The sequence below is a fragment of the Ylistrum balloti genome, unplaced genomic scaffold (genome assembly GCF_031769215.1).
Source record: "Ylistrum balloti isolate Yb309-2 unplaced genomic scaffold, AGI_CSIRO_Ybal_v1 Utg370042, whole genome shotgun sequence".
In the NCBI taxonomy this organism is placed as follows: Eukaryota; Metazoa; Mollusca; class Bivalvia; order Pectinida; family Pectinidae; genus Ylistrum; species Ylistrum balloti.
Window position 1 is genome coordinate 1,034,963 of NW_026782099.1, and position 13,008 is coordinate 1,047,970.

General features: G+C 34.3%; 1 protein-coding gene across 1 annotated transcript; it reads left to right on the top strand.

Annotated features, from left to right (window-relative positions):
* Positions 1-376: 376 nt before the first annotated feature.
* Positions 377-12,660, top strand: LOC132549082 (uncharacterized). Its single transcript, XM_060212989.1, has 6 exons — positions 377-441; positions 6,743-6,946; positions 7,157-7,389; positions 8,764-8,896; positions 9,477-9,704; positions 9,950-12,660. Exons 2-6 carry the CDS (start codon positions 6,850-6,852, stop codon positions 10,105-10,107), a joined length of 849 nt encoding a protein of 282 aa, XP_060068972.1. The 5' UTR covers positions 377-441; positions 6,743-6,849; the 3' UTR covers positions 10,108-12,660.
* The last annotated feature ends 348 nt before the right edge of the window (positions 12,661-13,008 follow it).

The following is a 13,008-nucleotide window of genomic DNA, read 5'->3' on the forward strand; positions in this document are numbered from 1 at the left end:
GAATGATTGCAAAACAATTGAATATTAGAATTAGCTAGTTCTGTACGCTTCTGAAGTACAGGGTACGTAAGTCTAGGATGTTGCTTGTTACCAGAAGCTGCACGGTGTATTATTGTTCGAATCAACATTTGAGGAAAAGTACAACATGCATTTTCAAGAAAATATTTAACTGTGTTGCGATGGTAACCATTCAAGAAATGTAAATATGGTTTGGCCGTTTGATCATCGCCTCTCTGTTCGTTGATATGGTGGCCGATAAAAGGATAAACCACCCTGCACGCTGAGTACTTGTAATCGAAAAGCGCGTCACTGTATTCACGCGCAATACGTCAAATGGTTTATCGATCGGTAATGGAAGCAGTGGCAGCGCCCTCTGTTTAGGAACGATACAGAGGCTGGCTCTGACTAGCCAACATGGAGACGAACACATAACACGGAGTGGTAAGTTAGCTCGATTTTTAATTTGTGGCACAGACATAATAGTACAAAAAGGACACATTTTTGTAATGTTGAGCGTTATTTCGTTGTTTTAAGGTACTATTTCAATTGTCGTGTATACTCGCATTGAACCCTCAACCGTATTCCGTGGTACTGAGACTGGAGTTACGATTGTCAGGTGTGGTGCATTTTAACTTGTGGGTTCATAGGTACCTGTATCTGGAACAACTCAAGCAAAATTAAGTCACTATAGCAGGATTTTTGCTTATGTTGTTTTCATTCCAGATATATGTGCCTGTGGCGGGTCACTGTTTTTATTTCACGATTGACAATTTCATTTAAGGCCGATATGAGTGCCTCATTTCGTATCAATATTACAATAGTAACATGTTCGTGTTGCTAAGTTTATATATCAAGTTTCATTTTTTGATCTCTAAAAATATGTTTCTAAGAATAATTGTCTAAGAATTCTGCTGATATAATCAGAGGCACTTGGGTGTCATCGTCTGTCAATACAGATTGGTGTGCCCTTTAGAGGTGTTACAAACGTAATTCTGGTTTTCAGACCGTGTAAAGGTAATGAGTTTTCAATCAGTTTGACGTCCGAGTATATATTGCATTTACCCAGGAAACGGTATGAGTTTAGCGCCGATCCTCATCTGACCTGGAAGGATCGGCAGTACACTGCTGTTCTTGTCTGTTTCTTGCACAGCAATGGTACATGTATGATTGTAAAATTCATCAGTGGGTGATGCTGAATGAATGTTATTATATAAATTGACTATCACGATCAGGTAAGAGAGGGTAGTATTCATGTTGAATGTGGTTAAACAGCAATAATTTTTTTGTTTGTTTTTTATGATTGTCCTCTGTTATCTTAAGATTTTAGTTTTAATAATGTACAACATATAAAGTATACTATGTAGTTTTGGAAATTATTAAATGTACAATATATGAAGTGATTTTTTTTTTCAGGAAACATACAATATTCAATTTGTATTTCACATTGATGTAGTTTGAAATGTACAATGAATGTTACTTTAGTTCTTGTTTATAAAAGATACTATAACAGTTTGAAAGATAAGTGTTACAAATATGTATGTCGTACTTTTGTATGTAGCGTTGAAGCATACATATACTGCTATATATTGTATATCATAATTTGAGTGTGGTATCGTGTTTTCATACTGATGTATTTGAGTAATAATTACTGTATCTCATGATACAGTGGACATCAACTATAGAAACCTTTACATGTTTATTAGTAGATTATTTCACCTCAGAACTCATTACCCCTAAAATCGTGTCATCCTTAAAATACATGTATACTGGATATTGTCCTGTGTTGTTTCTTCAATAATATGTGTTGGTCTCAGATCATGCTGTCCAAATCTGACTTAGCATTATTAATCAGATTTGTATTGCTGTGGTAACCAATTGATCACAGTAATGTTAACATCCTTGAGGCCAGTGGTGGTGTTGATATTGGTGTCCCTACCCAACTGTGTATATTCCCACCAATCAATACACACAGGTCAATTAGACCCACGCTCCCAAGGGGAATAACTCTCTAATATTCAAAGAATGTAACATATTGACATTGATTGAGTAAGTGCTGCATTGAAGTAGTGTATATAAATGAGATAATCAATATTGACTGAGGTGTCTGTACAGTCCAATACACCTCACATGTACCTGTGTGTATCCCACTGATCATCTTGCATGATAGGGACAATCAGGTGATGGCATTGTTAAATGGAGCTTGCTGGTGTTAAACAGTTATCATTGATCTTTAAAGGAGACACATCATCATTGATTCAATCTTTCCATGATTTAAAACAAGAAAACAATGGAGAAAAATAATACTTAGAGTATTTAAGACCTTGACTAGCTTTCCTACTCATACTTTAACATTTCTGTTAATGTGGCCTTGAGGAATCTAGTCACAGGTGTGGTTAGACGCAATGTTTCAGCCATTGTAGACAAAGCTGTGATCAATTTCCTGGTTAGAAGGTTTAGAAAGAACAGGTTGATAAAGGAACAGCCTATACTCTTGATAACCACATACCACATTCCCTATAGTAAACTATATCATTGATATCAATTTTATAAATGTTTGAAGATTTTAGCAATGTGAATGTACATTCTGTAGAGCCAAGTTAAAAGATAGGAAATGATGCGTACCGAGGGGAATCAGTATTTCTTTTAGGTGAACAACTATACTTTCTTAACACAGCAGTAACATAATTTCAATATAAAAATGAAGAACTTTTAATTATGTTCGTTGTGATAATCTAACCAAAGAAAGGCTTAGCACCTGAACAACTTGCTGTTTATATGTACCAGAAGAAGCTAGAGGCAGGCTTTTTCCTGTGTGTGGGTGTTTTTTTAATTTTTTGATCTGTTTTATGTTTATCCCCTATCCTTATCTGTGCCTGGATCTGAATCAATGAAATGCTTTGTACTAGAGGTATGTTGACATACCAGCAGCAGCAGCAGAGGCCAGTCTGGCACACAGCCTCCATTTGGTTTACACATCGCCCTTGATTTTTAAGATCCTTCCACATCTTGTGAAGAGGAGTTGGAAATTAATTTTGACACGTAGAGAAGATAGGATAACCTGTGTGAATCACAGGGGTACTGAGGTATACCACAGAGGAAGCTTTATGTATCAGATTACCAGTGTTACACTGGGGGATAGATAGCTGATTAGTGATCTGCATGTACACAAGGAATCCTGTTAGGAAAAACAGGTGACTTTTATTACCCTAATACAAGGATCTTAATCCTAGCTAGTCCTTATACAAAGGTCCTATACTTTGTGAACCTAGTCATTATAAGGGGATCCTTGTCCTTAGTGAACCTAGTCCTCACACATAGGTCCTTAATAATTAATGGACCTAGTCCTTACATAGATACTTATACAGAGATCCTTATCTTTATACAGAGATCCTTATCCTTATACAGGGATCCTTATCTTTATACAGAGATCCTTATCCTTATACAGAGATCCTTAAACTTGTACAGGGATCCTTATCCTTATACAGAGATCCTTATCCTTATACAGAGATCCTTATCCTTATACAGAGATCCTTATCCTTATACAGAGATCCTTATCTTTATACAGAGATCCTTATCCTTATACAGAGAGCCTTATCCTTATACAGACATCCCTATCCTTATACAGAGATCCTTATCTTTATACAGAGATCCTTATACTTGTACAGGGATCCTTATCCTTATGCAGAGATCCTTATACTTATGCAGAGATCCCTATCTTTATTCAGAGATCCTTATACTTATGCAGAGATCCTTATCCTTATACAGAGATCCTTAAACTTGTACAGGGATCCTTATCCTTATACAGAGATCCTTATCTTTATTCAGAGATCCTTATCTTTATTCAGAGATCCTTATCCTTTTACAGAGATCCTTATCCTTATACAGAGATCCTTATCCTTATACAGAGATCCTTAACCTTATACAGAGATCCTTATCCTTATACAGAGAGCCTTATCCTTATACAGACATCCCTATCCTTATACAGAGATCCTTATCTTTATACAGAGATCCTTATACAGAGATCCTTAACCTTGTACAGAGATCCTTAACCTTGTACAGGGATCCTTATCCTTATACAGAGATCCTTAACCTTGTACAGGGATCCTTACACTTAGTGGACAAAGTCCTTTTACAGAGGTCATTAATACTTAGTAAGTCAAACCTAGACCATATACAGTAGGGGTCCTAATCCTTAGTTAACCAGACATATTTTTATAAGTTATGTCCTATTATCATTCATTAGTAGGCCTAGCTACTATACAGAAATCATTAGGAATATTCACAGGTTCAGTATACAGAATTGAGCCCCCATGTGTACTACAGGAATAGTAACAAATTTGGTATAGAGTCAAGCCTCCACATTGTTCTGCAGGAGTAGAAAGAGGTTTGGTATACAGTCAAGCCTCCACATTGTTCTTCAGGAGTAGTAAGAGGTTTGGTATACAGAGTCAAGCCCCAAGATGTATAGCAGGAATATTCACAGGTTCAATATACAGAGTTGAGCCCCCTTGGGTACTACAGGAATAGTAACAAGTTCGTATACGGTCAAGCCTCCACATTGTTCTGCAGGAGTAGTAAGAGGCTTAGTATATACAGTTAAGCCTCCATGTGTTCTCCAGGAGTAGAAAGAGGTTTAGTATATGCAGTCAAGCCTCCACGTGTTCTCCAGGAGTAGAAAGAGGTTTAGTATATGCAGTCAAGCTTCCACGTGTTCTCCAGGAATAGTAAGAGGTTTAGTTTATAGAGTCAAGGCCCCATGTGTACTGCAGAAATATTCACTGGTTGAATATACAGAGTTGAGCCCCCATGTATACTACAGGAATAGTCACAAGTTCAGTATATATAGTCAAGCCCCCACATGTACTGCTGATTGGAAATATTTAGTCACAGAGTCTATTTATGTTCTACCAGGGAGGCACAGGTTTAACAAGACTCCCTGGTCTATCGTGAAAATAACATATTGCTATTCTCTGAAAATTTTCATTGATGATTGGTTATGTATGGAAAAGGGAAGCAAGAACATCACTGATTTTTCATTGAAAAGAAAGTTAGAATAACATGCCGTGTTATAAAGATTTGCGTGTTGTGATATATACTTTTACATGATGTTATGATTGGAGATGAATCTCGCTGGCTCCCCCAGGCTGGCACAGACAATCCTGGGGCACAGCAATATGCTAGCAACATATTGATTCTCCAGTAATCCTTCCAGCGAAGCTTAGAAAGGGAGCATTTATTATATTTACAGACAGAACACTTATATATTTGTTCTGTTGTAATAACAGCTGGTTATATTGTTTTAAATTTGTCTTGAGGGGCTTGTTCAAAATATCTACCCCATTTATATGACATAGTTACACATGCATTTTATCTGAGAATCTAAATGGGTTTGTAGTTTATGTATACCAGAAGCAAATAGCGTTCTATTATACATGATATAAAAATACATGTCTCTCATAGCCATTGTCTTATTATTGATCTTTTTTGTTCAATGTGGTAGTACTATATTGCCAACTTCAACACAGTAAATCTATAAACAGTCCGTGTATTGAATCAGTCTTTGTCCAAATGTTAATTAAACAAATAACATTAACTTTCATCATAATGTTTAGGTCCTTTGGAAAGTCTTATACAGGGATTATTATATACAACAAATTAACTTTGTCTGTTATATTGGATTGTTTTTATTGTAGAAAGCAGAAGTGTCAAATTAATAAGACTTTCCTATCCCCTAGATAGTGAATGAAAGAAACTCTAACATTTAAGATTTAATACATGTATTGAGGTTTTTGTTTTAAATAATTAATTCTCATGGATTTGGATTGAAAGAAAATATTAATTGGAAGTTATGTTAAAGTAATGTAACATGTTGAGTGGTCGGTGGTGCTTGATAGCTGAGACACCTCCTATTTACAACAGTCATTCCGGTTATTGGGGCTCTCCTTATTTATAGCAAGCTTTCTGATAGCTGAGCCATCTCCAACGAGTGACATCGCTTGAGTGACGTAATTTCTCAAGGGATTTTGATCCAACCTTTAATACACAAAAGACCAGCTGTGATGTAAGAATACCTGGAGTTGCAGGGTTGCATATGCAATGTTTCCATCATAATTTATTGAAAATCATGAAATGATTCTTTGACATTTCTTAAACAAATTTATTTTCGAGGGGACTTCAGTTTAAACAATATATCTATTCAATATTCAACAATTAAACACGTCATATGATATGTATGGGATGGGAATACAAGCCTGGAGTTTTTATTAATTCCTTTCCAAGGAGACTTTGATCAGACTCAATAACAAGGTATAAAATTATCATGAGAATACTTCAAATGGACTTGTGTTTCTAGGTGTTTTGAAATGATAGTCACAAGTTCGTATACAGTCAAGCCTTCACATTGTTCTGAAAGATACATTTGTGTATGGCAGCGGGCCATACGTGCATGTGAAACAGGTATTTTCAAGTTTACATTAGCTGATAAGAAATTCCAGGTAATCTTTTTAAGAAGAACTTTGGGTTGTAAAGTAATTGTTCATTAATGGGTTGTTGTTACGAAAGTATATTAACTTGTATATAAAATATCTGGGCCATTTTTTTTTTCAATCTTATGTTCTATAAATTGTTCACTGGCCTCAAGGTCAGGTCAGAACAAATCATAATTATTAAGGAGAGAAATTTTGTTTCATATTCAAACTACTGAATTTTTGTTTCCTGTAGTTCAAATTTTTGTGTTTTACAGGAATATCCAGATGGACAAGGGTGCACAAGTGATCACAACTACAACCCAGACCCCTTTTCTGGGTTGTCTGCCCTTGCCATTGTAACTTATAGATTTTAAAAGCCAGCATGGTGCTGCAGTTTCATCTGGATGCTGGAGGACAATGGATTTTTATCTTTACTTTCATATCCAGCTGTCTTATTGTACCAGTAATAACCAGCACATGTAAGTTACTATTCTTAAACTGTTAAGCAATGTTGATAAATGGATGATTTGCATACATGTAAAATACCTTTTCAGCTACTTGTAATTTTGATTTTAAAGTCTTGAGGCTAAGTAATAATGAAAAAAAAAAATAAATAAATCAAATCATTGCATGATGATGGTTATTCAATGGTTAAGTTTATTTGATAGATGTTTCATTGTTTTCTACAGATTATTTTGACAAGTACGGTCACTGCACTTCCACCGATCCCATCCTGATAGACGATGAACAGCATACCGTTTTGGCAAAGGGTGGTGAAGCTTACTCCACACTGCAGTGTGACTTATCCTTTAAAGCTAATCGCAATGACCAGTTGTGCCTGCACTTCATCACCTACAGCATTGAGAACTGTGATGTAGAACTGTTTGTGTATGACAAAGATTCCAGTTCAGGCAGCTATATGGTAAGTAATCTTTCAGCTGATAATTGATCAGTAAATACCACTGATCATTCCCTTCTCAATGAACATTAGTAGATTGGTAACTACTGATACTGAGGTAGAAATAGACTCACTGGTAAATGCTGATACCTTTGTAAATACTTACACCAGTTACCCATGTAAATACTGATACCCTAGTAACTATCTAACTTTATACTCATTACTCAAACTAGATACCCAGTTGAATACTAATACCTTATACCAGTTAAATAAGGATTCACTGGTAAATACTTATACCTGATATCAGGTAAATAAGGATTCACTGGTAAATACTAATACCTGATACCAGTTAAATAAGGATTCACTGGTAAATACTAATACCTGATATCAGGTAAATAAGGATTCACTGGTAAATACTAATACCTGATGCCAGGTAAATAAGGATTCACTGGTAAATACTAATACCTGATGCCAGGTAAATAAGGATTCACTGGTAAACACTAATACCTGATACCAATTAAATAAGGATTCACTGGTAAATACTAACACCTGATGCCAGGTAAATAAGGATTCACTGGTAAATACTAATACCTGATATCAGGTAAATAAGGATTCACTGGTAAATACTAACACCTGATATCAGGTAAATAAGGATTCACTGGTAAATACTAACACCTGATATCAGGTAAATAAGGATTCACTGGTAAATACTAACACCTGATATCAGGTAAATAAGGATTCACTAGTAAATACTAATACCTGATGCCAGGTAAATAAGGATTCACTGGTAAATACTAATACCTGATACCAATTAGATAAGGATTCACTGGTAAATACTAACACCTGATGCCAGGTAAATAAGGATTCACTGGTAAATACTAATACCTGATGCCAGGTAAATAAGGATTCACTGGTAAATACTAATACCTGATATCAGGTAAATAATCACTGGTAAATACTAATACCTGATACCAGGTAAATAAGGATTCACTGGTAATACCTGATATCAGGTAAATAGGATTCACTGGTAAATACTAATACCTGATGCCAGGTAAATAAGGATTCACTGGTAAATACTAATACCTGATATCAGGTAAATAAGGATTCACTGGTAAATACTAATACCTGATACCAGGTAAATAAGGATTCACTGGTAAATACTAGTACCTGATGCCAGGTAAATAAGGATTCACTGGTAAATACTAATACCTGATATCAGGTAAATAAGGATTCACTGGTAAATACTAATACCTGATACCAGGTAAATAAGGATTCACTGGTAAATACTAATACCTGATATTAGGTAAATAAGCTAATATTGATATTCCAGTAAAAAGTATAAACAGGTAATATGTAGAATTTGAGAATGTGAGTATCTTACTTCTGATTTTTCTGCAGAACAAATTCACTTGTGGATCAGATGTCCACAGTGTTTGCAGCTCAGGCCGTTACATGACACTGTTGTTAAAAAAGAGGAGGTTGAGTTCCAAACTGTACAACTTTGAGCTCATTGTGAGGGAGAAGTCTGAAAGTAAGTATTGACTCACAATCAGGGAAAAGTATGACAATAAATATTAACTCTTTGTCATGGAGGAATCAATAAAGTCATGGTTAGATTAAAGTCAAACAACAGGTATTGACAAGATTGACGAGTAGTGACTCATTGTCAGAGAGAAGTCTGATAATAAATATTTAAATCTATTAGACAATATGTGCTATTATTTTATATCAGAGGTCAGGAATATAACATTTTGTACTCAAATAACCCAATACAGCTTTGGTTCAATGGAATTTTGAAATACCAGAATCGTTTCTGTAGAATATGATTTCATGTGGTTTTATTAAACCAATACCTTGCTCATTGACGAAAAGGACTTCTGTTGCATCTCATTATTCCTACTCTTACTTGTACCATATACAGGTGGTACTGCAGATTACTACAGATGTATTATTGTATATACTTTCAATTCAGCCTATAAGGAGTACACTGTTATCAACTGCTGATCTTATTGGTTGAAATTTTGTGGTGGTTTCTTCATATCTACATAAAGTTCTGTCATATAACTTTGACATGTGACCAGGTGTACAGTATTGTGATTAATTTTCTCAAGGTGACGTGTTTATGGATGGCTTGGATGCATTTGTGCTGTCCATTGGTCTCATCATCGGAATCATTGTGGGTGTGGTGTGTCTAATCGCAGTATTGGCCGTCATCATTGTTTGTTGTTGTTGTAAAAGGAAGTCCAGCCAGGGACGTGTTTACCGCAAAGCACCAAAGGCAGTCTCTGAGTGTGAACCATTCCAGACTAATGTCAACCACCACCCTGTACAACCATCAGGTAATCAAATTTTCATACAGTTATTGACTTACAAAATTTTGTACTTTCATCAGCAGCTCATCAATAAAGTTTTATTCCGTGTAAACATATTGCAGTGCTTTTTCATATGTTGTAGTCTACAATGATAGTTACAACTCAATTGATACCCAATTCCATTGCAAAATAAGTGGTTTTCACTTAATGTTGATTTATAGCCAAGAATATTTAAGATTAGTTGTGATTACCATTTGATATTTTGATTTCAGCACCCCCACTTCAGGAGAGTAATCCTCCTCTATCAGCCATGCCACTTCCTCATGACCTCCAAGCATATGCCCAGCCACCTTTTCCTCGGGAACCACCACCAGCCTATTCTCAAGACCCTCCCTCAGAGAATCAGGCTCTAGAAATTGTCAAAACTTGAAATCATCACCTCTGGAGTCTTCAAAGTCTGATGCTATCAGATTTTTTGTTAATCTAATCATGATGACATCGGATTTTGTGATGATCTAAACATGATGTCATCATATTTTGTGTTCATTGAAACATGATGTCATCAGATGTTTGTTCATCCAAGCACAACATCATCAAATCATGGAATCATCATAACTTTGATATCAAATTTTGTTGTCATTTACATTTTGTAATGACAATGTTGTTTTAAACACTAGATGCCATCAAGTGTTGTCATCATCTTAATATGATTTTATCAAACACAAAGCATGTCATGAAATTCTGGAGTTCATCACAACTGGTGGTTGTCATCAAATCCAGAAATCATCACTTTGTGATGTCATTGATTCTAAGATTATGGTGTTAAATGCATTATGTGAACAGATGTCGTGTAGAGATAATTGATTTCATTATTTGTGACGGCATGATTCATGTTTTCCTGTGATCATGATGTGTGATATAATCAGTATCTGCTCCGTTTCAATATCTTGTCATAAAGAAAGAAGTTCAAAGAACCCCTAAATATTTTTGTATGAACTTGGTAGCTTAACATAATATCATACCACATACGTTTGAAGAATATCTAGAGGTGTATTTGAATTATTCAAGAGCTTCATCAATGAAGAGAACAATATGGTGTAGTCTCTACGTGATTGTCTCCCTTTATGAATACATTTGTAAATTGCTTGTGATTGCCTCCCTTTATATATAGGAATACCATCAACTAGCCATTTATTACAACATACTTGTGTGGAACAGTGCATTAAAGATCATTGTAATTTTATGGTCAAGAATGGCTTAATTACACAGAATATATTTATATTGATAGATTAGTTAATATAATAAATTATTTACTATTTATTCAAATGCAGTTGCCATAGATGATCTAGTGCCATGACTGTATGTCATTAGTTAACTGTATCAATATCAAACATTATTAATGTAACTTTGTGTGACTACATATAGCATTTTAAGTGGCATAGTTATTATATAATTCATATACTGTCATATCTTATTATTATTACATATTTTGTGATGAGACCAAGTAAGAAAAGTCTCCAGCTGGAGAGTTTTTTATGAGATGATTAAGTTTGCTGGACAAAATATGTCTCAATATCAAAAGTAATGTTGATTTGGAACTATTTATTTAATGTCATATCAGATCTGAAGTGTTTTTACCCCATTTATCATTGTCAAAGTTTCAGACTTGTATATATCATTTCTTATGTAAGCTATCCTCATATAACCCTGGCTGTTGCGAGTTAACTCGAAAACAAACTATTGTTTGGGGGAAAAAAAACTATTTGTGGCACTCTACTGGGTTACCTGATCTTAATAAGAAAGATTTTTTTGGGGGATGTTTACAGCAGAGAAAGATTTGTCATATCTGGTATCATATCAATGTAAATATTACATAACAATATCAATAGAAAGTTACAAATCAATTGATGGTATACTCACCAAAATATTTATGAATTATTACTATGTTAACCATATCAGAACAGCACTCTCCATGACATAATATTGATATGCTCCATGTCATGAACACACAATGTCAGTTAACAGGGACCAGTATTATCTACCTTTGTTTCACTTAACTGTTAGTGTTTTATATATCACCTTTATCCCTCTACACCTTCACTCATTACTGGGACAAAATGTAAACAGAACTAATACTTGCACCAGTACACTGCATTGTCCTTTATGGGAACATATAGATTCTGCACTGAGGCTGCATAGTTTGTTTTTAAGACTTGGAATAGGGGTTTTTCAGTATTTTCATTATTTTGTTACATTTGATGAAAACTCATTGTCAGAATAAGAAATTTGTTAATGCTTTATGATACTGTCACTGAAGGGTTCATTTTTGGTATGATAGCTTTAAGAAAACCTAGTCAAGATTGGTTAGCACTAGAAATCAAGAATGTTCAGCTGATCTAAATGCAGGCATTTCTTTAGTCTCAATCTTTCAATAAATATCGTTGTATAAATACATTTGTCATAAATAACAACCTAGGAAATTCTGTCAGAATATTGAGTCTTAGTTTGAAATTTCCTGTAGAGCTGTGAAGTAATCATTTATATTATCAACTAGCCATGCTATATATATATAACTCATTTAACAAAGTCTGAACGTGGGGACAAAAACAAAACAATCACAAACCCTCCCCCCACCTTTCTTCCCTACCACACACATTTTACAACATGGGTTATGAAAATTGCTGACCAATTGTAGTGATAGAAAATATTAATCAATGTTCTTTTAACAGAATCATGTTTTTTATTTTTTTTTTTTTAAGTCCGACTTATTGAAATGATATATTATGATTTTATTAGTGATGAATCAATTTCAGTGCAATATTGTATTTGATTATTTTAAATGTTTTACCTTTTGTTGTTTTATTTAAAGCTTTATTTATAGATGTTTTGTAAACCGTCCTATTTTGTGTTAAAATCAATATTTATTTTACTTTGTTTATTATTGTAAGAAATTCCTATTTTGCCATCATCTTTCATATTTATATACAAGGTACATGTCATTCATTGTCAAATACAGTTACTACCAGTATAATATAATGGGAACAATAAAATTCTATTAAAACATCAACATATGGACTTTTTAATTCATGTTGATAGTGCTCAAATATTCAAGTTAGAATATACCAATTCTCTGTACTGCCAAATTCATCACAATTTTGTTCAAAATAATTGATACCGTGTGATATACAAAGTATACTATTTTAGTAACTAAATACAAAAACTTAAAGGGTATTAATAATACTGTCTAATGAAGATTTGAAAGTTCAAATATCACTTTCATAATATGTATGTTAATTAATATTTTATTGCAATGGAACATAATTAAGAAACA